This window comes from Peromyscus eremicus, chromosome 6 (genome assembly GCF_949786415.1).
Source record: "Peromyscus eremicus chromosome 6, PerEre_H2_v1, whole genome shotgun sequence".
NCBI classification, from domain to species: Eukaryota; Metazoa; Chordata; class Mammalia; order Rodentia; family Cricetidae; genus Peromyscus; species Peromyscus eremicus.
The window spans coordinates 128442692-128469768 of NC_081421.1; the positions used below are offsets into that span (position 1 = coordinate 128442692).

At 41.3% G+C, this 27077-nt stretch overlaps 1 protein-coding gene across 1 annotated transcript in view; it reads left to right on the forward strand.

The window, feature by feature from the left end:
• Ptger3 (prostaglandin E receptor 3) overlaps positions 1-27077 on the forward strand; it is a 74344-nt gene that overhangs the window by 27717 nt on the left and 19550 nt on the right. Inside the window, exon 2 of the mRNA XM_059266500.1 lies at positions 3043-3222. Within this exon, the coding sequence (XP_059122483.1) occupies positions 3043-3222 (180 nt within the window). The remainder of the gene's footprint in view (positions 1-3042; positions 3223-27077) is intronic.

A 27077-nucleotide genomic window follows, 5' to 3' on the forward strand; every position in this document is an offset into this window, starting at 1 on the left:
TATGTTATAGAAATCCTGCGGCTTTGGGTCTACAGGACTGGCCCTTCATATGCTCCAGATGGTGTGGATGTTGGGGTGGGCCAACACACAGCCTGGTTCTGGGCCTGCGTAGTTGCATGGTTGGTCAGCATGCCAGCTCTCCCTTGTCCTCACTACCAGGGTGAGCTCTCCCCCATTGTCCTGGCTAGTTTACCTCCTGCAGCAATGAGCAAGGGGCAGGTTCAGTTCTTCTTCTTTCATGTCCTTAGGGTCAGATCCCCCACACCTACACCTTCACGGTCAGCTCTACTGTGTTGTGCAGGCATGGGTACTGCAGCTGATGAGGGGCAGGGCCAGCTCTCCAACCTGCCTTAGGTGTTGGTCCCCCGCCCATGCTGCCATATGTCCACAGCCACATTTTATGATGCCAAAAGAAGGGCCAGCTAGATGGCTCAGTGGATAGAGATGCTTGCCATGAAACCTGATGACCTGAGTTTGATTCCTGGGACCCGTGTGGTCCTCTGACCACTGCACATACGCTACAGCATATCCCTCACCCACAAAATTAATAAAAATTCCTTAAAAGAATATAAGAAAAAAGTGACAATTTTTTCTTTATTTTATTAATTAAATTTTTTCATTTATTTTACATCCCGACCATAGTTTCCCCTCCTTTCCCCACCTCCCATCTACCCCCCATTCACTCCTCCTCTGTTTCTGTCCAGAAAGGGGCAGGCCTCCCATGGGTGTCAACAAAGCATGGCATATCAAGTTGAGGTAGGACTAAGCTCCTCCCTTTGAATTAAGGCTGGGTAAGGCAACCCAGTATGGGGAACAATGACAATTTTAATAATGTTTCATGTAACACAGTTTATCCATGGTTCTATCCTCTATCAAAGAGTCAGTATAGCTCAGTTTAACCTCTCCATGTGCATACCTTGTGTGCTGGCTAATATTGTGTCAACTTGACACAGACCAGAGTCATCTGGGAGGAGGGAACCCCAATTGAGAAAATGCCTCTGTAAGTTTGAGCTGTACTCAAGCAAGCCTGTAAAGCATTTTCTTCTTTAGTGATTGATGTGGGAGGGCCCAGACCATTGTTAGTGGGGTCATCCCTGGGCTGGTGGTTCTGAGTTCTATAAGAAAGTAGGCTGAGCAAGCCATAGGGGGAAAAGCCGATAAGCAGCATGGCTGTGTGTGTGTGTGTGTGTGTGTGTGTGTGTGTGTGTGTGTGTGTGTGTGTGTAAATAAATGAATGTTGGCTTCTGTGTGCTACCACTCAAATGTGGAGGTCAGAGGCCTCTGCATCAGCTCCAGCCTCCAGGTTCTTGCCCTGTTTGAGTTCCTGTCCTGACTTCCTTCAATGATGTACTATGAGGTGGAGGTGGAGGCCAAATTAACCCTTTCCTCTCCAGCTTTTGGTCATGGTGTTTTATCAAAGCAATAGAAACCCTAACTAAGACACCTTGTGAGGAAATGATCAGTAGTTATATAGGCCTAGGTAGGTGAAGTCAGCCCTTGTCTTTGCCTATGTTAATAAACTGGAGTCTGGGTCATTCCTGCCTCTCATTATCATTTGAATATAAACAGCACTGTCAGGGATGGTGACACACACACCACTTCTGCTCAGAAAGACCCAATGGTGTAGTTAGCATTGCTGGGATGAAGAAATGAAGCAAATTGCATTCTCTGTGCTTGCTCCAAGGTTCATTCCCAATACCCCTGTGTGGGGGTCCTCTTTGCCCCACCTCTCAGTAACACTTCTGGTGGCCACAGTTCCTCATTTACATCTTGTGGATATGAAATGTTTTTTCCTCCTCTGTTTGTGTTTTTCTGATGATCAATGATTTTGAACCTCTTTTCATATGCCAAAGGACTTTTACATTTTTCTTCATATGAAAATAACGGATACTCACCCAAGTATACCTAATTCAAATATAAATATATTTGCATATGCCACATAGTGTTGTATTCATGTATGTATCATATAATATAGCCCTTCACATATAAACATTTGCTAGATGTCTGTCTGCTATCTGCTAAATATTTGTCTAGACTCTAGTCACTGGGACTATACTAGTCAAGAAATAGCCCCAAATGCCCACTATCCTGGAGTTTGTTTTAACATGTAGACGGACCACACACACACACACACACACACACACACACACACACACACACACACACACACATCGCAAAGAAAAAAAACAGATAAAAATAAAATACCATGTATCATGAAGTTTTTTTATATCTACTTTATGTGGACGAGTCTTTTGTCTGCATATATGTATGTAAACCACATGTGTGTAGTGCCTGCAGAGACCAGAAAAAGGACATTGAATCCTCTAGAACTGGAGTTACAGATGGTTGTGAGCTGCTATGTGGGTGCTGGGAATCAAACCCAAGTCTTCTGGGAGAGCAGCCAGCATTCTTAGCCTCTGAGCCATCTCTCCAACCCCATAGCGAGTAGTTTTCTGGAACTTAAATTTGAGTTTGGCTCAGCCACTTCACATCATTAAATCATGGTTTTTGTAATTGTAAAAGGGAAGTGGTAATAATCACAGCTTTATAAGTTTACGCAGTGCATATGAATAACTTCACACAGCATCTATATTAGAGAAACAAAAACAATGATGGAAATCACAATAATGTGGTTGCATTTTTTCTCTTTCTACTTTTTCTTCAATGATAGATTTTAGTTAGAATTACTGGAATTTATACTTAATGTGTCTTCATTATTTCTGAAGTATTAGGTCTCATTTGGCTGGCAGCCTACTATGAATTTGGCTGATTTTGAGATGTGTTTTGTCCAGATTTTTTAAATTTCAAAAGCCAAGAGCCCAAGAACCCACATGTTTTACAAAACTACATTGTGTTAAATTGCCCAAAATGTAGGAAAATCCACAGAACAGTCTGAACTCAGAGTGGTGGTGTTATGTTACTATATCTGGACTGACACTCAGTTTAGCAGTGTGGTTATGAAGACAGTCTGTGCCTGGTCCTCTGCAAAGATGCCTGTGACTTTGTCAAGCTTTGCAACAACTGTTTGTCCTTCTTTCTTAGATAATGATGTTGAAAATGATCTTCAATCAGACATCCGTTGAGCAATGCAAAACACAGACGGGAAAGGAGAAGGAGTGCAACTCCTTCCTGATTGCAGTTCGCCTGGCTTCGCTGAACCAGATCTTGGACCCCTGGGTTTATCTGCTGCTAAGAAAGATCCTTCTTCGGAAGTTCTGTCAGGTAGCAAACGCTGTCTCCAGCTGCTCTAGTGATGGACAGAAAGGGCAGCCCATCTCATTATCTAACGAAATAGTACAGCCAGGGCCGTGAAAGTGAACATAACCAATGTGCGTACTCAAGCTTTTGCAGCCAATATCCCTAGCCCTTACAGACTGAGGCATCTCTGGTATGCTGCTGTTTATGCATTGGAATGGAATTTTTTGATATAAAGCTAGAGGGTCTGAGAAGCATAGATAATCCCTTCTGTGCCAAAATCCTGAAATACAAACAGAGGAAAATCTGTTACTAGCAGTCCAGCAGTTTGAGTCTCTGCCATTTGTAGCTGTATATGGAGTTATTTATGTGATGAAACACTTAATGATAAATGACTTTGAGCTACTTGGAGTATGGATGGTTGCTGTCCCAGCACACTGTGTGCGGAGTTTGGAGTTTAAACCTTTGGGCAGGGGACCAGGCCATAGAGATTTGTTTTGTCCAAGGACATTGGTTGTGTTCTCTTTCATCGTTTCTGTTACTTTTGCTTCCTCCTTTTTTTCCACTCAAAATTTAAAGAATCTACTTGAGTTTTTAAAAATGTATAAGCTATCCACATATTTGTTGTCTTGATGCTATTTGAATATTAAATATTGCTCAGTAGATTGTTAACTCATAACCTCACAAACTTAACTTTTGGTTGGGTTGGTAAGGAAGTTTACTCCTTAACTAGATAAGATCCAATCCCACTTTTTTCAAATACGACAGTTTATGTCTACCCAATGCTGCTAAATGTTCTTTCTTTAGAATACATTTTGCCTTCTTAGAAGCCTTGGGGAGAAGCATAACTGAGCTATGGGAGTCATGAAGCAGTATTTCAGAATGCTACCTAAAGACTGGGTTGAGAACTGCGGGTTAGTCCTGTTCCCACCAGTGTTCTCTGGTCTTTAAATACCAATTCTGATTCTAGAACAAACAGAAGTTTAGAAATTGAATAAAGATTTTCTATGCTTGGCTTTCTTATAAGATAGAAATAGTAATGATGACTTCTCTTCAGCCTTTGCCCTGCCCTTGGGTGAGCGCTTTTACACAGCTCTGCTGCTTGATTGGCTTTCCACAGCCTATAAGGGTACAAGGCTTGAGGCTTTGGTTTAATGTCTTCTTATGGCACAGATAAATTACATCCAGAAGCTTTGGGATTTGAGGGGTTAAAAGTTACCCCACAAAAACTGTGCTCCTTCAGGACCATCCCAAATAATGCCCTTATTCTTTGGCACCCCATTTTGCCAGTTCATTAATATTTAATGTGAAGGTTTTGATTTGTACTTTATTGCTCCCTAGTTCTTTCAAAGCTTGAGATTTCTTTCTGCTTTTTACATAATGACATTTTCTTTGTGATTTAGTATCAGTTTGGGTGAGAGTTGATTGTAACTGTTACACTGTATCTGTTAGGTTAATTATGCTCAGTGGCCTAGGTGAGTTAGGATAATCAGTTTAAATGATCACATCAAAAAGTGAGTCAGAATATAAAGTCTAGTGCAGGTGCTAACACCATCAAGGATGGCTTCATAATCCAGATGTTAAAATAAAGACAATAATATAGGGCTATATTAGACTAGCCCTGTTACAAAAATCTCCTACTGATATGTTTCATAGAGTATAAGACAACATTGTCCTCCCCCATACTTAAACAAGTTATCAAAAAGAGGCTTTGCTTTTGGGGTGCTCCCTGAGCCCTTCTGTGATCAGGTAGACACATACTGCTGGATTTGAGTGGTGAAGTATAATTTCGTTACTTCTTCCCACACTTACTGTAGCATCTGGAATATAGGAGTTTCCAATAAACATTGTACCCTGGACAAGTAAATGAAATTCAGCCAAAACTTCTGTTCTCTCCTGGGGCAATTGACAAATCCGTTACAGTTCGTTCAGCCCATTAAGGCAAATGACTTCTTACTTAGTTGATTAAACTTCTGCCTTTAGAGAAGTTTGCCATGTTGTTGTACAGTATGGTGTAATCTGTATTAATAGTCTAGAGGATGTATCTTCAGCTGGTAAGAGAGGTTACTATCAAAAAGATATCATTTTTCACCAAGATGCAAAAACAGAACAGGCTAAAACTTATCCTTGACTACAAAACCAGTTCCTGCCCAGGGGTTCCGTAGTAGGAGTAAGTGAATGGCTGTTTTTGAACAAGCTTGAAAAGGAGGCAGAAAGGGAAGAAACTGTGAGTTTGTTACCTCAGAAGCCATTGGTTAGTCTGGCAAAACATGGTAGGAAGTAAAAGTTCCCCACAGTCTCAGCTTGAGAATGGTGGGAGTTCAGTTGTGTGCTGTGGAGAAAGTGGGCTACTACAGACAGAAGGGGGCATCTCCATTCTTGAGTTTGACTCACTGGCCTTGAATTTCACTCCCAGGTAGCTGATTTATCCATGCATACACATGCACAGGAAGCAGAATGCATGCATAGATTATAGCCCTTTCCTGAACTTCAAAGTATTAATTAGAGTCTCAGAAAATAACATGGAAAGAACAAGTAAAAAAGATGTAGAAATGCATGTAAAATTAGTAAGTGTCTATGGTTTTCAAATGAATTTAGGCTTCATGTTATGTCATAGATGGAAAAGATAATAAATTGTCAAATACAATGAGTTAATGTTTCAAATAAAATAGACTTAGTGAATATCTTAAAAATACTTTTCATTTGGAGAAACAAAATGTGTTACTTTTACGTCAGAGCCAGGCATGGTAGTTCCCAGACTACAAAGGAGAGGCCACTCTGGCTTACAGAGTGTTTTTCTGACAGCCAGGTAACACAGAATAATAACAACAACAAAACAGTAAGCTTTATCAAATTTGCCTAATGTTGTATACCAAGATATTTTAAATAAATATGATTAATTACAATAGGTTTAAACTATTCTGAAATGAAAGATATACATATATTTCTGCTTAATTCTTCTTTATCTCATAAAGGATCTCTTGACAGAGTTACAGAAAAATATTATAAAATGTCCCATATGTGAAGGGCCAGACTGTAGCTGAAGTTTTCCTGTATCCTGCCTGGCCCGCAGTCAGGACAAATTTCCCAAGTAAATACACAGAGGCCTATATTGTTTTTAAACTATGGCCATGGCAGGCTTTCTGTTAGCTAGCTCTTATATCTTAAATTAGCCCATAACTATTAATCAATGTATCACCACATGTTCCATGGCTTTACCTGCCTCCCATTACATGTTGCTCCTTGGGCAGCTCACTGGCGTCTCTCCCTGCCTTCTTCCTGTCTCTCTTTTTGAATTTGCCGCCTGCCTCTAAGCTGCCTTGGCATAGGCCAAATGGCTTTATTTATCAACCAATCAGAACAACACATATTTGCAGCATACAGAAAGACATTTCTCCATCACCAGACTAGAATCTCACAGGCAGGACCCAAAGTGGTGGCACCTTGGCTATATCCTGATGCTTGAACTTTAGATGGATTTGATCCTTTATTTTATCAATGTTTTTCACAGTGTTATTGGTTGGGGCCCCAAATTAATGACTGGCTTTCAGGTTTCCCAGCATAAAAATTATTCAATTATTTAATAGTTCTTTGGAGTTGAGATCAAATCAGAGCTGGAAAGAGAAAAACTTTGCTCTTCTGCGTTTGTTGGCGTGTATGTTGCCAGTTACTCCGAAAGTACCTCAAGCTGCACACAATGTAGGGAAACATGTCAAGACTGCTTGACACGTTTTTGTTGTATAAATACAGAAAAAAAGCTTAACTAGAGTAATTAAAATGTTAGTGTTTTATCTACCCAGTCACAGGCTGTGACAGATTTTCACAGGTCCTTATTTAATATTTGTTTTCTGATTTTTATTCTTTTTGGTTCTAATATGTCAAAATTGAAATCTAAATAAATGTAAAAAAAAACTGTGCATCTTTGGTTAAGCTCAGAGATGTGTTTTTTGTGTTGCAATAAAGAGTTAAGCTTCAGTCGACATTTTCACAGTATTGTATGTGAAAGTATTTCAAAATTTAAAAGTCAACATGAGGAAACAGTTGGCAATGGCAAAAGAAGCATGAACCAGGGAATTAAGGAAACTTTTTACTTTATGTATCATGTTTTTGGTCCCTAAGGTAAAGATCATATGACTACCCATGAATATTTAGCTCCCACCATTACACTGTGACACCATAAGCAGAGAACATTCTCTGCAAAGACAACTCCACCACATACATCATAATCACCTACATGTCTGAGTCCCACTGAGTCAAAGACCATTATTTTCAGGAGTTTCTCACTGGCCAGCCGTGTGTTCTAAACATTAAACAGCAGGTGCACTGGCTTCCTCTCTATCTTTGGAACTAATTTACCAGTACCGCCTGCCTTATCCTGCTTGTCTGTCCTCTCAGAGAGAGCAAGGAACAGAAGCATTTGCTGTCAGTGAGGCTTTGGTTGTTTCTGGTCAGTTTCAATGGACCAATTTTATTATGGAAGTAAAGAGAGGGAGGAAAGAAAGAAATCTCCCAGAACAAAATTAGCCTTTTCGTGTTTTTTTAGTATCTTGGAGATAATTCCACATCTAATGTCCTTTTTAAATGTGAAGCTTTAGATTCTGGTATAAAATACTTTAGATTTAAAGTATATTGTTCTTTTAAAGTAATCAGGTCTTGGGACAGTGTGTAGCCAGTCATGAAAATTGAGCAATCATTTAAAAATAGTTGCCTTGTATAGTTTTCAGATTCTGGAAAAAAAATCAAGATTTATTGAGAATCGAGGGGAGATGGATGCAATTTACATACTCTTCAAGATTCTTGGTGCTTTAGAAAGAATAGTCAGTGGGAGGGGGGGCTGGAGAACATGGGAACAGCAGGGAGACTTGTCCACTGCAACCCATTGAAATCCTTGGTCTTTTAAGGCAGAATTTAGAAGCAGAGACAGAGAGGGACTTCATTTAACTTTACACATTGCTCATTCTGAAGACAGAGAGGTGTGGGCTGGGCTTGCTTTTTTAAAAGAAAATGATAAACTCATTCACTCAGATAATCAGTAAACGAGAGGAGGGGGAACTTAACTTATTGCCACATGATTACTGTGGTCTGCTCACAGCCAACAGACACAGTCCCCACTATCTGGCATGGGGTACTGGCTACATCTGCACTTTAAGCCCCACTGAAGAGCTCGGACAGGGGGTTCCCCACCTCTCCTCACTGCCTCCTCCCCACATGCTTGGTAATGCAAGAAAATGTGTTTTAACACCTTATGTAAAGCTTTTTGGGTATTTCTCTGCAGTGTATTTAAATATACATACCATGTGTTTTATAGCTGATACTTGAGACTGTGTAGATAGAGAACGAATGTATGAGATGTACATCAGAATTCTGACTGCATTCAAGGACAGCTTGTCTGTGTATTTAATAAATGTCTGTTATTTATGTAGTCTGTCAATGGAAAATAAAGCAAATAATCTGAAATGTCCCTGTCTTTATTTCCCGATCTCAGCAATGTTTACTTGTCGGGGATATCTTCTTGACTGTAGCATCTTGCTGATTTCCTACTTGCTCTGCTTGATCAAATAAAAACCCAATGTCCTGAAACAGCCATGTCCTGTTGGAACAACTGGACTGTTTGGGTTCTGATTCCATAACCCTGTGCAGAACGCCACCAGTTCTTTCCATGTTGGAGAGGTGCTCTGTCTGTCTGCATTTTCAGCATGCTGCTTCTCCCTGTTATAATCCCCAGATTGCTGTTTTTAACACAAAACCTCATTCATAAATTAAAGTCCTTCCTTGATCTTGTGGATTGCAGTATAAACACTGGCCCCTGACATGAGAATGGTCCTTGTGCATATCAGAGCCTTTTTACCAACAGTACCCAGTGTTGGTGAGAACTGGATTCCTCAAGGGGACGGTGACCAGGCCCGACCTCTCCCCTGCTCTGGAAATTCAGACATATTACAACTAGTGCCCTGAACTCTCTGCCTTCCTCCTAAGAAAAGGCTTCCAAGATGTTCTGTCCCCTGTTCCTCCCACACATAGGTTGTAGGGCCAGGACCCTTATTTTTCACTATGCACAACCTCAGGGAACGTCTTTATGACCACAGTGGGTATGATTGGCTAGAAATCCTGGCGCAGTGATGGAGCACATGCTGGCTATGGGATGTGATGCCCCTGCGTTTGTGTCCTGGGCAGGCAGGGACCACGTGTTCTTAGTCCCCTGGTGCTTGTTAATAACTGTCAGCTTTTTCATGCTTTTTGTGAATGTGGCTGGCACAGGGTGTAAAGGGTCTGAGCCAGTTCCTCAGGTCCGTTCTTCTCTCTGTAACTTTGTGTACCTGTCTCACATTAAGCCTGTTGGTAATAAAACACCAGGATTAATTTTTTAAAAACGCAGGTTGGGGGATGGGCAGTGGGATGGCTGAGCAGGTGGAGGCACCTGCTGCTAAGCTTAATAACCTGAGTTGGGTCCTGGAGATCCACATGATAGATGGAGGAACCAACTCCAGGAGGCTGTCCTCAGATCTCCACATGCAGCCCTGACACATATGTACACACACACACACACACACACACACACACACACACACACAGAAAGAGGCAGACACAGACACAAAGAACATACACAGATACACACACATAGACTCACAGACACATACACATAGAAACACACAGAGACACCTACACAGACATCCACACACAGACACTCATGCATAGACACAGAGACATCTTTATACATACACAGAGACAGACAGACACACACACACACATAGACTCACACAGACACACACACAGAGACTCACACACAGACACACACACATAGAAACACACATACAAAGACACAGACACCCACACACAGACACTCATGCATAGACACACACAGAGACTCACCACAGAGACGCACATACACATACACACAGAGAGACAGACAGACACACACACACACACACATAGACTCACACACAGACACACACAGACACTCATGCATAGACACACACAGAGACTCACACACAGAGACGCACATACACATACACACAGAGAGACAGACAGACACACACACACATAGACTCACGCACAGACACACACACAGAGACTCACACACAGAGATGCACATACACATACACACAGACAGACACACACACACAGACTCACACACAGACACACACACAGACACACACACAGAGACACACACAGACACTCATGCATAGACACACACATAGACTCACACACAGAGACTCACACACAGAGATGCACATACACATACACACAGACAGACAGACAGACACACACACACACACATAGACTCACACACAGACACACACAGACACTCATGCATAGACACACACAGAGACTCACACACAGAGACGCACATACACATACACACAGAGAGACGACAGACACACACACACACACACACACACACACACACACACACACACACACTAAACAAATAATATGTAGTTCAGACTTTGCACTTACAATCTGGTGGGAAGAAGGGAGCGAATTTGACCAGAGCGACAAAGTCAGTGACAGGTGAGCACTGTGAGCCAGTGGGCAATGTTTCATTGTGTTTGTAGGAGACTGCTAACCTGGAGAGAAGATTCAGAGAACTTCTCACCTCACTTTTCCCAGAACCTTACAGCTTTTAACTAGCCCCACCCACTTCCCTCTAACTTTCACACAGAAGTGACCAGGCCGCCCAGCCTGGGCACCGCCGACCCTGGGGCAGATTTTTTTAAAGTAGGCTTATTACACAGAATCCCTTGCCTTTACTCACTCCATGTCAGCAGTATGTCCCTAACAAGACAAGAAAAATTATTCTCATACTATGCCAGTTAGACCGTGAGGACATGATGGTCCCCAGTGGAAACCTGTGCTTTGAGGAAGGGGCCGTGGATGCAGGTGGGTCTGTGTCCCTGGTGGTGGTGTTTTCTGAAGCCAGGCAGCACTGGAATATGTGCGTGTGACTGCACAAAAATGCAGCACCACCATGTCAACAATGCCTGGGTCATAGTGGTCTGACCGGCTTCCGTAAGCTCACAAGCCTGCTCACAGAAGAAGAGGTGCACGTTCTCAGGAGTATTGTCTTTCTGTTGACGCCCCAACATCTATTCTGACATCTTACAAGGGATTGCTAATGTGAGTCTCTGTAATTAAGGACACATTTCCTGACAGGTCCTTGTAGAGCCATTCTTTAAGGGGTCCTTCATCTGCTGGTGCACATGACAGGACTACAGAACATGCATTTCCTCAGAAGATGATTTCATCACAGGCAGTGGATACTGAGGAAATGTCTGTAAGTGAGTTAACCAGTCTGGGTCCCTCAGACACAGAATTATTACCAAGTGCTTTGATTGCAAGTTTGATGCCCTCCTTGTGCACAGTAGGAAGATTTCTGAGATGTGTCATATAAAGTGCAGCCCTCACCCTACCACCACAACCAAGTCTGCTTATGGACTTCCTTGGGAGTTGGTGGGCACAGCTTCAGGAATATCACTGAGTTTCTTCATGAGTCAGGGGCTGAGTGAGTTTTCCTGTTTCATAAAGAAGCTGAAAGCTAAATCTGTAATCAAGCTAACATGTTTACTTCCCGGTTAATACAGACACCCTGACATCTCCATCTGTACCCATGGGAGCAGATAGGAGCACACGGGGTAAAGTGACTTCACCACACTACTGTCACTTTAAAAACTGTCCCTGTGTGAGGACAAGACAAATGTGACCCAACCAAGGGAGTGGTAACATTCATTGCTCACTATGAACAGGACCAAGTTTCCTCTCTCTTTCTTGTTTCTGGTGCTGGGAACCAAACATAGGGCCCTGGGCTTGCCTGTCAAGCGTTACACTAAAATGGTAATTCCTTGAAACAATTTTTTTAAATAAAAATTATCCAGTGACTCATTTGCCTTAACACAAAGATAATTATTTTGCTTCACCTTGTGTTGATACAAGAACGGCTTAAAACAATATTCAGAATTCAACAAGAAGCCCAGTTCTAATCCTGAGTACAGTCTACACACCAACAAGCTAGTGATTAGAATGCAACTTCACGTTACTAAGATGTATAAGTAGACACAAAGCTATTTATAGCTCTGTGTGAACCCTGGCTGTACATTGCTGTTTAAAATGCAGGCAGCAGGGATGACCTAGCTGCTTGAATCTTTGCATAGGCACATACCTACAGATTTCCTTGCAAATGTAAAATGGATCATGCTCTGAGCTGACTTTTCACACTGAGCTGTTTCCTTCAGTAGAGTGTTGCACCATAGTTTATGGTCTGAGTTTCTCTAGGGAAAAGTATGGAGTGCTTTGTGAAATTTATCTCTGCATTGCTCTTGTTTCACAAACGAAGATGGAAATGAAATCTTAGAACTTTAAAAAATCCATCAATTAGAAATTGCTCTCTAATATGGAAGTGGGCTGTGTTCAGGACGTGTGTGCAGACTCGCACAGCTGTAGAAGTATGTGTACGTCATCATATGGGGATTCTCAAGGGTCAGTGGTTTCCAAAAGATTCGCCAAAGGTAATTTTTGGATAAAAATGTTTGCCTGTTGTGACCCATTTTTGCCATTTCATGGCCATTTAAAAATATTCCCTAACATGATAATTTTCCAAATTATAGTGACATGGTAACAAAAGTAATTCTTACTGAAAATCATTGTGGAAATGTTAATATGTGGCCAAGAGTGATTACTAACTTAAGTGCTGTACGTCCTTAACTAGGGCTTGTTCATCAGCAGGTTTCCCTGTGCCATGGCCATTTTGGTATTCCTGATACAATCTGTTCAGAAGATTAATAATTTAAAGTATTCTAAACTATTCTTCAAATGAAGCCATTTCACAAAAATGCTTTCTAAGTTTTTGTGAGCAGTAGTAAAAGAGGAAGACTTCCACACCGGGCAGGAGTTAGAGTCAAGTCTAACCATTGGACTCGTTATTTACTTACTCTTTATTGATAACTCAACAAATCTTTCTGAACCTGAATTTTCCAGCCAACCCAGGATTATTAGGGTAAGTGAAATGCTAAAGTCTCAGATAGTGGTGAGCGTGGTGCTCTGCTGTTACTGGGTCACCTTCATCTCAGTACAGAGCACCATCAGAGAACTGACTGCAGCTGTCCCATCTCAAGCTAGCCAGACAGCGTCTCCTGTCAGGGTTATGTACTCACACTGTCATCAGAACACTCAAGTGCTCTTCGGAAGCTGGCCCTGACCCAGATGAATCACACGGTTTAGGAAAGATGCTTCATTTCTTTTGGATTTACCTGTAAAATCGGGGCTTGATACATGTGTGAACCATATTCACACCAAAAAACTAGGAATCTCTTGTGTGTTTGTGTGTGTGTGTGTGTGTGTGTGTGTGTGTGTGTGTGTGTGTGTGTGTATGTCTGAAGAAATGCTTTCTCAAAGACTAGGTCATGGAGATTTTCATGCACCACATTTGTCTGTGTTTGTCTCTCTCTCTGTGATCTGTCAATCATAACTCAATTGTGTACCTTTTCTAGGTAAGTTTTTCTTAAACAAATTTTTAGTAAATGTATAAATTCTTAAAAAAAAACAAAGAGAAAAGGGAGGATGTTGTGAGATAAATATGATCAAAGTACATGATGTACCTGAAATTATGTTTCTAAAGCTCTTCACTGTGTGCAACAAATGTGCCAATAAAATATTGTTTCCAAAAGTCAAATAATGCCAAAGGCTCGCCACAAGACCCGAGGTCCTCACTCTAACCATGTACCTCTACACCACTTGGGGGCTGCTGCCCTCAGCTTCCTTTTTGAACTCTGTGCTGGCATATTTCTAACTGATGTGTATGTTGCTTGCCTTGTTCTGACATTATCAAGTGCCACATGCTGACCTAGGCTCTCTCCAAATCCATTCTCTCTCCTTTTTTCTCTCTTTTTAAGAATACAATTTTAATCCATCCTTTCATCTCCCTTTATTGAATTCCCTGTTCTCTAGACCACATGTCTTAATTTTTTAATTATTCACTATTTTAATCACATTTGCTTTCAAAATGGGCTTCTCATTAGAAAAATGTGTCAAGAGCCAAATTCTCAGCTGGGTGTTGTGGCATATGAGTGTCATCCCAGCATTTGGGAGGCCAAGGTAGGTGGATTTGAAGTTAAAGCCAGCCTGGACTGTGAGATTCTGTCACAAAACTAAACATGGATGAGCAAAATTTAGGACTCCTGGGAATCTTTAAATGAATGTGAGCAAATCCAACACCAGTGATAATGGTAGTGTAGACTTCATTTCATGATCCTGTTATTCATGGGCCTACATACCCTCTGCCTATACTACAAGGTAAGTCTATTATCAGGATTTGCTGAAGGGAAGTCTGAGGGTCACTAGAGGTAAATCTCCAACCATGTCCATAGATGGAATGTAAGCAATGCTGGGGTCCACATCTATTCTCAGCTTAAATATCACATAATCCCTCACCAAAAAATTGCAGGTGTAGGCATTTTCTGAAGCTCTGAATTCACCTCAGAAGCTCTGCTGAAGGAAGGCTTTGGCTCTTTTGAGGCTGAGACATTTTGAAAAGTCAGACCCATCTTCTGCAGCCACAAGGAGCCAGCTTTTCCAATAGGATTGGTTAGACCAACAAATAAGATTCTCATAAAAAATTAGTATGCTATATGTCTAATCTGTTCTTGTGCATAGCGCTGCAAACTGCCAGACTCTTTCTTGCTAGATGAGTGAGCAGTGGAGGGGAGCCCTGCTCGGAGGTGGCGGGTGGTTGGCAGAAGTGGCAGGCATTTCCTGCCTAGGCCTGTGGGTTTTGCGGAAGCAAAAGTTTGTCACAATTGGTTTATTCAAGATCACATCTCCCAGCCCCTTTGTTCTTTGCTTCTCCAGTTTTTAGCATGGGAGCAGGCTTGCTGAGAAACTGAAAAGCAAAGGGCTTTGCCTCCCATTTACAGGGTGACTCCGGGAAAAACTTGTAGCATTCAGGACTGAAGATGGGTGAGCAGGTCTCTGTAAGCAGTAAAATTGTCCCTTCTGCCTAATTTTGAAAATTGCTCTAGCTTCTTCCTGCAAGATGCACTTTTGGATGCAGACTGTACTTTGTCTTTGAGAAAGAAAAGTAACCCCTGACTCTCTTTTTGGGGTTTTCTTCTCCTGTTGCTAAACAGGGAAAATTTACTTGGTACATTTAGCTTTTTATTCTCCAGCACTGCTCTCTGGTCCCCTGGTCAGACTGACTAGACCAGTGGAGAACATTTTTTTTTTCTCAAGGGAATAAAATTTTAACAACTCCAAATTCAAATTCTGCTGTTATTGCTAAGTGAATTCTGAAGGCAACCCACCCAGAGTGCTAGGGAGTTGAAAATTGGTACATATTGGAATCTATACTTGATCTCATTTTTGTGATATCTTTTGGCTATTTCAACATAAATGTAGTTCTCAGACATCTTGGAAATCCAGTGAAGTTTATTCAGAATGGCTTGAACACATTTCTTATTTTTATTTAAAAGTTTGTTTTTACTAGCCTAGAGTTAATTAAAACAAATTAAATTAATTGCTTAGGGGGAAGTGAGTGATTATTTCCCTCTGCTGGCCAGCGTCTATGCAGTTTGTATTGGATATGGCGTCTAGAAGTCTTCATAATAGTTATCAGTAATTATATAATTTTAAAATTATATAATAATTGATGGACCTCATCTTATGGAAGCAGGGTTTAATAAGACAATGGTTAAAAAATTGAAGAGGCAAGGAAAGACTGAATCTCATGGTTTCATTGCAGAAAGTACAGTCTTCCATCTCTCTGACTAAAGAAAGGCCCACTCAGAGTTGACATTGTTCACATTTTCCCATCACAACCATTGGAAAGAGAAGAATATCCTAAGGACAAGAGGCAAGCAGGATACCAACTTGATTGGTAGGCATTGTGTTTGGAAGGGAAGTGTCTTGATCAGAGAACCTTCACGGCTATGAGAACATGTGCTTAGGAGTAACCTAGGATCCAACTTTGAGTTGATAACAGTGGGATTTGAGTGTTATTCAGTTTCCATGAGATTGTAGGTTTTCTATAGTTTTTGTTGTTATTGAAGTCTAACTTTAGACCATGGTGGTCTGATAGAACACAGGAGGTTATTCCAATTGTTTTGTATCTGTTGAGATTTGTTTTGTGGCCAAGTATGTGGTCAATTTTAGAGAACGTTTCATGGGGTGCTGAGAATATATAACACCAGTAGCACAGACACTGAGAGAAACAATCAATCAATGGGACCTCTTGAAACTGAGAAGCTTTTGTAGAGCAAAGGATACAGTCAACAAGGCAAAGCGACAGCCTACAGAATGGGAAAAGGTCTTCACTAACCCCACATCTGACAGAGGACTGATATCCAGAATATATAAGGAACTCAAGAAATTAGACATCAAAATGCCCAACAGTCCAATTAAGAAATTGGCTATAGAACTAAACAGAGAATTCTCAACAGAGGAAACTCAAATGGCTGAAAGACATTTAAGGAATTGCTCAACATCCCTAATCATCAGGGAAATGCAAATCAAAACAACTCTGAGATACCACCTTACGCCTGTCAGAGTGGCTAAGATCGAAAACACTGAAGACACCTTATGCTGGAGAGGATGTGGAGCTAGGGGAACTCTCCTCCACTGCTGGTGGGAATGCAAGCTTGTACAACCACTTTGGAAATCAATATGGCGCTTTCTTAGAAAATTGGGAATCAATCTCCTCCAAGATCCAGCTGTACTACTCTTGGGTATATACCCAAGGAATGCTCAATCATACCACAAGAGCACTTGTTCAGCTATGTTCATATCAGCATTGTTTGTAATAGCCAGAACATGGAAACAACCTAGATGCCCTTCAACTGAAGAATGGATAAACAAAATGTGGTACATATACACAATGGAATACTACTCAGCAGAGAAAAACAATGACATCATGAGGTTTGCAGGCAAATGGATGGATCTAGAAAAAAATTATCCTGAGTGAGGTAACCCAGACTCAGAAAGACAAACATGGTATGTACTCACTCATAGGAGGATACTAGATGTGGAACAAAGATGACTGGACTGCTACTCACATCACCAGGGAGGCTACCTGGAAAACAGGACCCCAAGAAAGACACGGGGATCGCCCAATGATGGAGAAATGGAAGAGATCTACATGAACAGCCTGGACATGAGTGGGGGTAATGAAGGGCGAGAGTTGAGGGAAAGAGAGCTTGGGGGAGCAGGAGATCCCAGCTGGATCAACAACAGAGAGGGAGAACAAGGAATAGGAGACCATGGTAAATGAAGACCACATGAGTATAGGAAGAAGCAAAGTGCTAGAGAGGCCCACAGAAATCCACAAAGATACCCCCACAACAGACTGCTGGCAATGGTCGAGATACAGCCTGAACTGACCTACTCTGGTGATGGAATGGCCAAACACCCTAATTGTCATGCTAGAAACCCCATCCAACGACTGAGGGATCTGGATGCAGAGATCCATGGCTAGGCCCTGGGTGGAGCTCTGGGAGTCCAATTAGCAAGAAAGAGGAGGGTTTATATGAGCGAGAATTGTTGAGACCAAGGTTGGATAAAGCACAGGGACAAATAGCCAAATGAATAGAAACACATGAACTATGAACCAATGGCTGAGGGGTCACCAACTGGATCAGGCCCTCTGAATGGGTGAGACAGTTGATTGGCTTGATCTGTTTGGGAGGCATCCAGGCAGTGGGACCGGGTCCTGTGCTCATTGCATGAGTTGGCTGTTTGAAACCTCGGCCCTATGCAGGGTTGCTTGGCTCTGCCTGGGAGGAGGGGACTGGACCTGCCTGGACTGAGTCTACCAGGTTGATCTCAGTCCACGGGGAAGGCTTTGCCCTGGAGGAGGTGTGAATAGGGGGTGGGCTGGGGGGAAGGTGAGGGGGGCGGGAGGGGGGAGAACAAGGGAATCCATGGCTGATATATAGAACTGAACTGTATTGCAAAAAAAAAAATTAATTAATTAATTAAAAAAAACAGTGGGATTTGAAAGAAAGTGTAAGCGCTCATAAGATTTTTGTATGGAAAAGTGAGATACTTATGTTTACCTTATAGGACAGCCATGATGGTTAAAGAAAGCATTATAAATCTTTCAAAAGAGCGAGGGGGCTCCAGTTTGGAGGGAGTGCTGCTGCATTAGCAGCAGTGAGAGAGAGACAGCTGTGGTAGTAGAACGTGAGAAATCCTTCACACCACACAGTTGTTGGAGAAAGATGTCCTAACTCCAGGGCTCATGTCTTGCTATTGTTTTCAGACACCTAAACATGTAATGTATTTGAGACCCTGGAGCATAACATTAGCTCTGTTAGTTTACTCATTGATTACTCATTGAGTGATCTTAATCAAACGTCATCTTTTCTAATCTTTAATTTAGCTGTAAGTGGATGTAACAATTTTATATAAGAACACATTTATTGTAAGAATTTCATGAAATAATGACAACATAAGTGCATAGTAGAGTTGTTTCATTTTTGTAAATTATTGATATTGAAGCAAAGCTTAGAAGACAAGTGGTCTGGACTTCAAATGAAACTAAGTATGTTCACCACTATATAAAATCTGTCCTAACAGCCCACCTCAAGATAAGAGAGGAGAGGAAGGATGTAAACCAGCTCTATAGGAAGTAGGGGAAATTATAGGAAACAGCAAAACATGCATATCTGATATCTTTATTTTATTTTATTTAACAGTTCATTGCTATCTAGACCAGGCTGACTGGTACTGGTGACTCTCCCACCTCAGCCTTTTAAGTGCTGAACATGAACCACCATGCTTGGTCTATAATTAGTTTCAATCTGTCTTTGTGAAATTAAAAAAAAAAACAATGTAGCAATTCAAAAATGGTCATTTGAGAAGTCCCTGTATCAGCTTCCCTTTGCAGAACTCAGGTTGGCCCTTCCCATCTGAGACACACTGGTCTCTCCTGTCAGGTTGGTTCACCTTTTCTCAATAATAGCTGGGTAGACTGGCATGACACCCCCTACACACACCTCAACCTCCTCTCCTGCCAAGGGCCACTAGGTTCATGAATTCTAGTTTATAGGACTGTGAGTATTTTAGAGAGGCAAATCTGTTGGCACACATGTTGGCTTCTTCATAAAGTATTTATCCATTCTAATTGTCACCATTATTTCATGTATAAAATCACCAACAGACCTATCAAGGTGAAGGCAAGGTAATATTTATATGTACATAAGATCATTATTTGTGTGTGTGTGTGTGTGTGTGTGTGTGTGTGTGTGTGTGTGTATGTGTGTGTGTGTATGTCTAGGTATGGAGTAATTAGCAAATAGATCTATCAAAGAATTTTGGACCATATTGCATTTGAACAAAAATGTAAGAGGTTATTAAATGGGTTTGATTAGGACAGAAACAATCACATTGCTCTTAGTATTTGGATTCTAAACAGTCCTTTGGTCCTGAAGACCCCATTTCTGCCCTGGTTTTGATTCTGTACAAGGAAGGGATATATATGGGGATATCTGGTTTGTGTAGATTTGGATTACCAATTTAATAAATGATTGTTTGGTTTCTTTAGTCTCCATATATCTTTAATGAACATTGTTATTGTGGGACTACATCCCCGGGAACCAAACTTTGCCATCACACATTCCAGATTTAAGATTGGCTGATTCTTCAAGAACAGTTTCAGTTTGTATTCATTATACTTAGAGCTTAAATATTTTCCTAACATATAGATAGTTTTATATATACTTTTTATTACATTTACAATATATATTCATGTGTGAAATTCCAACACTGGAGAAAAGCACAGAGCAGAGGAAAATTATATGATACCATTCACAGCAAGCCATCATCATCATCATCCCTTTGAAATGCTGGTCTTTGAAAGTCTCTCTGTAGATGTAACCAACCGTCTTATTAAATAAGAAACACAGAGCCGATTCAGAGAAGAAAGCCAAGAGGTCAGAACTAAGAGCCTTACCCTTCCTGCTTCAGCTATCCTGCTTCAGCCAAGAGAGCTCTCCGAAAAAGAGGCCTACTTCCTGTGTGTACGTCTTTAAATACTCTAGATGTTCTGCCTTCTCATTGGTTGTAAACTAAACACGTGACTGCCTTGTCATTGCCTGTATGTACCGCCCTCCAGGTCCTTAAAGGCGTGCGCCACCACCGCCACGCACTTGCTATGGCTCTATAACTCTGACCCCCAGGCAACTTTATTTATTAACATACATAATATGTTAGGCTGTATCCAAGAGCCAGGATGGAACCTCTGTGTATTTGAGGAGTGTCACATTGAATCAGGTGTATTTCAACACCAAGGTAGAAAGAAGCTACAGAGAGAGTTTGACTTGATGCTAAAAGAAAAGAAAGGAAAAAACCATACTAATAAAGCAATAGGATTGTTCTCTTTCTGTGCATATGTGGGTGTGCATGTGCAACCTCACCTAGTAACCACACATGTGGTCAAGCAATCCTCTAATGCACACCTGAAGACAGAGTGAGCCACTGACCCTGTGTCCTGCAAACACTGGGCAAATAGAGGGGATCTAGGATGGGATGTAAGCACTTCTTTAAGGTTTCTTCCAACTCAGAACTCTGGGATCCTATGAAACAAATCAGTTATAGAGTGGCTACCAAATCTGAATTGGTATGAATGAAAAAGATTTATCAGAGTTTAACTGTTGAACTTAGCAGTGCTTTTCACCAAACCTCTTCACCCAAGGCACAACTTCTGTTCTGTGTAACGCTAAACTCATTGTATTGGGGCCAAATCTCAAAGCTAGTCTAGCCAGGTGCCTATGTTTGTTTCTCCAGTTTGTAGTTTTGTTTGAAAACTTTATTCACACAAACAGGAGAGAAATTTTTTTTAATCTTTTAGGCACTTTTATTTCAAAAAAAATTGTCGTTAATATATAAACATCTCATTCTCTCAAAAAATTCTACAACTATACAGCTGTTTGCTCCGATATTTGCATAGGAAGTAACCACAATACAAAAATAAGGGGCAAAGAAGCAAAACAGCAGCCCATTTACGCTTTTGATGTAGATGTGTCCACGTATAAACATCTGGAAGCCTCTTACAAAACTATTTACACCAGTTTGTCATCTATTTACACGTTGAAGCAACTTTTCTAACAAACAAAACTATAATTTATCAAGTTATGAAAATTGTTTTCTAAAAAAAAAAGAGCTTAAAGATAAAGTTACAATACACGGACATTAAAGTTCTTACCATACGTTAAACAGTATCATTTTTAAGTAGGGAAGGACTGTGGCTGTTATATATGTCCTTGTTGAACTTAGGACTCTGTTTTCACTTGTGGAAGCATTGAATTTCCGGTGCAGTGTTCTTGGACTGGGACGTTTGCGTTTGCTCATGCAGTACTGTTGGTTAAATGACAATTTATGTGGATTTTTGCATGTAATATCCAGTGAGACACAGTAATTTTATTGAAATTACAGTGCAGTGTAGTTAATCTGTTCATACTGACTCGATGTCTGCCTTTACTATCAGTGATGTTGAAAGCTTACCAATATGCAATATCATAGGAATGTGACGTTGATGCTGTTAACCAAAGGGCAGAAATCAAGCAAAATGCCAAAAGCGGTCTTAATTGAAAATTTTAATTTTTGTTTTTAAAATATTGTTTATCATTATTTGTTTTGTGAGAAAAAATTTTAAAGAGCCACAATGATTATTTTCCAGCAGTTAATGAGAACATCCAGTGATCATCAATTTCAGGAATACATTCTCTTCCCTAAAAAATGCCCATAACAATATGGACTTGGTCCTACCAAGTTAATAATCTATTCTGATCATTTTTATTATACATGTTATTCATATAGTTAATAGAATAAACCCATTGGGAACATTTCTCACCTAATTTTTGTACAGTATTACCAAGTCGGTGAAGTGTTTTTAAGTTTGAAAAATAAGAAAAAAGAGAAATAGGTTTTAAATATAGAAAGATATGAATCATTAGATTTAGATCTTTGGGGAAGCACTGGAAGTTTGAAATAATATAAGGAACTGATACCTTTACATAATCAGAGTGGGTTTTGTCTTTGTTTTTCAAATCAGCAATAGGATTGGATTGTTCTCTTTCTGTGCATATGTGGGTGTGCGTGTGCATATATCCTGTTGCATCTTTGTGGGGCATGCATTCGCATACATCTGCACATGCAACCTCAGCTGTTGTCTTCAGATGCTGTCCACTTTGGTTTTGATAGAAGGTCTTTCACTTGGCATGGATCTCGCTGACTTGGCTGGGATCTGCCTATCTCTACCTCCCCAAGTGCTGGGATTAAAGGTGCATGCCATCAGCTCTTTCATATGAGCCCTGAGATTGAACTGAGATCCTCATACTTAGAGAGGTGAAATAAGCCCTTATTTTCAGATTAGTCAAGCCTCAGAAGCGATTCTACTTAACTATTCAACACCTCATTACACCACAAAATCTGGTGCTGATGGCTGCCTTAAGTGTTGATGTCTATGGTGTCACTAAGCATTCCCTGAAGACAGCATCTCCACAGATGCCATGCACTCTGTGAGGTCCTAACATCAGCAAAGAAAGCAAAGGGTCACCTGTAGAAAGGTTGATGTATTGGCATATGCATATGAAGGATTTTTTTTAATGAATGTACTATTTGTTATTAATTCTTTCAGGATTTCATTCATGTACACAATATATTTTCATTATAATCACCCTATTCCCTCTAACTCCTCTAAGATCAAGCACTCACACTCTCATTCCTTCCAAACTTCATAACACACACACACACACACACACACACACACACACACACACACACACATACACACACACTATCCAACAGGGGTGTGGACTCATGAACCACTTCTCAGTCCATGCTATAATATTAGCTGGGTAGATCTTGTTTAGATCTTGTTCAGGCAACCACAGCTGCTGGGAGTTCATGGGAACAATGGTTCTGATTCAATCTTTCTGCCCTCTTTTCCCAGATGGTCCCCCGAGCCTGAGAGGAGTATGTATATAGATGTTCCATTTGTGACTAAGCATCCAATAGACACTGATTCTCTGCACTTTGATTTGTGAGTTTCTGTGTTAACCACTGTGGGAGGCCAGCTGGAAGACCGGCTTCCACATTTTATCCCAGGGTACTCTTGAGGAGAGAGGGATAAGAGATTTAAATAGGAGGATAGAGGAGAGAGAAACAGAAAAACAGGATAGCATCAAGAGGGCCTGGATCCTTATCTACCAGCCCCTCCTATTTCTTCTACAGGGCTTTTTATAGCAATGCCAAGGGGTGGAGCAAAAGACCTCCCCCTAGTACAGCCAAGTCCAGACCCTTTCCAGTCACCTGGTAACCACACATGTGTCAAGCAATCCTCTAATTCAGTCCTGCTGGATGAAGCAAGCTCAGATCTCACTAGGAAACCTTTATGGACCTCCACAAACCACCATCTACTGCATAGAGATATCACTGATGATGTCTGTGGGCTGCACTAATTTGTGGGCAGAGAGGTGAGAATTTAGAGGGCAGTTTGATGTTACGCCTGTTTACCAGAATAATCATAGTAGATTCAACCCTGGAGCCTGTGAGCCCCTGAGCCATGGGTTCTTGACCAGATTTGTGGTACCCACAGAGAAGACCTTAAATCCAATCAGGATGTATTTGTTTACTCCCAAGATATTTGTGTGTCTACAGGCACATCTTGCCACACCAGTCATTGTTTTAGCTACAGGGTCTACATCCAGGTAAGACTGCTGATGACTTTCCCCTCAGCAGTCTTCATAGTACCATTGGTTATGAAATATATATATCTATATATAGATATATATAGATATATATATAGATATAGTGTGACTGGGCAAGTGTCAGCCTCCGCTTGTGTCTATATGTTAGAGATAATAATCTATTTCCCAAGGTTGTCAAAGGAATGAGCTAATACATGTGGGAAGCATGGTAAGATCCCAATTCCTTATGACCAGCGTTCACACTAAATAATACCAATACCTTTGCTGAAATGCCCTCATGGTAATATCAGGAGTAATGTTAGTGAATTATGAATTATGATAATAGTGAAATAACAAGGTACTAATCATTTATGGTCATAGAATTCATAGTTTTAAGACATTTAAACATCTATAATTTCATTTCATGAGATGTTTTAGGTAAATAGAAAAAAAATTCTGAATTTTAGAGATAAATAAATTAAGAGGAAGACTAATATATCAATCCACGGAATATACCATACATATGTAACATTATTACTTGCCCATTAAAATAAATCAGTTATAAGGGAAAATCCCACCAACAGAGGGTGAAGTGTTTGAGGCAGACTCTCCTCAAATCCCTCTCCCCATTTACTGGAGCGGGTATCTCTCCCCTCTAAGCCTCATTTTCTTATCTGGAGAGAAGAGATAGCAGTTCCCTCAAAAGCCTTTGTTGTTTCCATTATGCCCCAAACTGGAACGTTGTATTTTATCCAAAGCTACCAGGACTTGGGCTCAACCATCCATTCCTGGGGTGTCCAGAAGTAGGAGTCCCAACCTCTCTAGAATTGGCAAACTCAATGTTCCTTTGTTTACATGTTCCCCTCCACTGGAGACTTTTTCCTTTTTCATGAAGACGCAGGTCATCAATGCTTAGGCTAAGAGTTCTCTTCCTTCTGACTGATTCAGAGTCAATGGCTCTCCCCTCTGTGCTCAGTCCCTTAGTTGTGTCTGTGATGGTTTCTTACTACACTCAGATGCATATCACAGTTGTACCTGCCTCTCACCCACCTCTCTCTAGCCTCTCGAATGACAAACCACATCTTTAAGTTTGCTGTTCAGGCCTGTCCTCCTTCCTCTCCTCCCCACACCCCCAGCCTCTATGTCAGTGATGACTTTGAAGTAGAAATCCTTAGCAGATATAGAAAATTTCACTGAATCGAAGGATCACAATAGTGTTACCCATCCATAAGGACAAGAATATTTGAGATGCTTAGCAGAAAAAATTAGAGCTCACAGCAGTTACTAGTGCTGGGAAGAATCCTAGCCTATTCAACAAGTAACTGCTAAGAGGAACAGCTATGAGTCATAACAACAGACCCCAATGGCATGGCTGTCCCCCAGGACATCTTCCAGTCCTGCTCCATAGCACTGCCATTGACAGAGGTTTAAATTGAATGAGCACAGCTCACTGAGCACAGCTATGCTCAAACCCTCAAATCACATTTCTGAGGTAGGGTTAGGGGAGAATGCTGTCAGGACTGACTCAGTGTCCATAAAAGAGCCTCAGTTGGGAAGTAGATAGCTAACAGGAGAGTGCCCAGGCAGGAAGAGAAGGGTGCTGGTGGTGAGCCAGAACCTTGGCTACATTGTCTCTGCCCACTGAGCTCTGAACTCAGTATCCTTGCTTCTCACCCACGCAGTGGCCCAGGTGTGAAGACGTGTCTGATAAGGGTTGAGAAATCATTTCCCTTCCAGGAACCAGGAGCCCTTTATAAAAATACCATGTGGTGAGGCTGTGCCAGGCAGACACTGAGGGGTTTCCTGATTCTGTTGATAATGGCTCCCATCAGTTCCTGGATCTTAGTCCTTCATTCACAGATCCAGTTCACACTGGGCATCATACTGCCCACCACTTACTGCTCTACAAAGCATACAGGTAACATGCACCAGATTGCAAAGCCTGGAAGCCACCTGAACAGCCCCCACCCCCATGCCTAGTCCTCAGCCACAGGCTTTCCTGTACTCCTCAGCCTTGACCCTATACAGGGGCTGTAGCCATAAAGAGTCAGACATGGCTGATGCCATAGCCTAGCTGCACAAAATGTTACCAGTTCACTCTTCAGCACATAGTAGATTCCTCAGAGAACAGGTGTAGCATAGGGGTCTCCTGCCCACATATCACTTTATACAACAGACTTCTCTTGTGCCCCTTGGAGTTTCCCCTTTAAGAAGGACTGTGAGCGACACACAGGTGAGCTTGACACAAGCAAGGTGAAAATACAGTAATGATATCAGAAGCCAAGTAAATTCAAGATGTGTGCCACTGTGGAGAAAGGAAGGGTGGGGATCTTAAAGAACATTTGGTTTGGGAAAGAAAAAGTATATCCAGAGCTAAGATCCACATTCAATGTTAGAAGATAAAAGTATTCAATTTGGGGGCCTCTGGTGTACCTTAGTTAAGCAAGGACAGACAAAGCTGATCCACTGTGCAGGGTGGACTTTATCCTTTATCTGAGCCCTGGTGGGAAACTGGTGAAAAAATGAAGCAAGTTTCCTTACTCACTGAAAGGTTGTCTCTTTTCTGAGGACTCTAGATCTTTTTCACTTCAGTGTAGTGTGGAGAGGAGGGCAGACCTTGGGATCTTGCTGTAGGGTGTGTCCACAGGGTTAAACACAGACTTCTGCAGCTGGATGAAGCACTAGAAATTCCCAGGTGAAGGATGCTGTGCTCAAGTCATCTATAGGATTGCGGCAAGCTTGTGTTCTTTAGAGTTGAGTTTTCCTAAGTCATATTGGAGAGGGGCATGTGTGTGTGTGTGTGTGTGTGTGTGTGTGCCTGCCTTTGTGTGTGTCTGTGTATTTATGTATGTGTTTCTATGTGTCTCTCTGTGTGTGCACTTGTCTGTGTGTATCTATGTGTGTGTGCTTCTGTGTGTGTTTGTGTACATATCTGTATGTCTTTGTGTGTGTATGTACATATATATGTGTGTGTCTATGTATGTGCATGTGTGTATCTGTGTGTGTGCCTGTGTGTGTGCCTGTGTTTGTGTGTCTGTGTGTGTGTATGAATGAGTAGATAGAGGGGGTTAAGTAGAGTTTAAGTTAGGTGACTTTCATAATTAAGGTTAATTCCAAGGCAGTTGGGCCACCTAGGTGCCTGTTGGAAGGAAGCCCCTGAAATCAACCAGAGGTCTGCATCATAGACTTCAATATTCTACTTCCCATTGA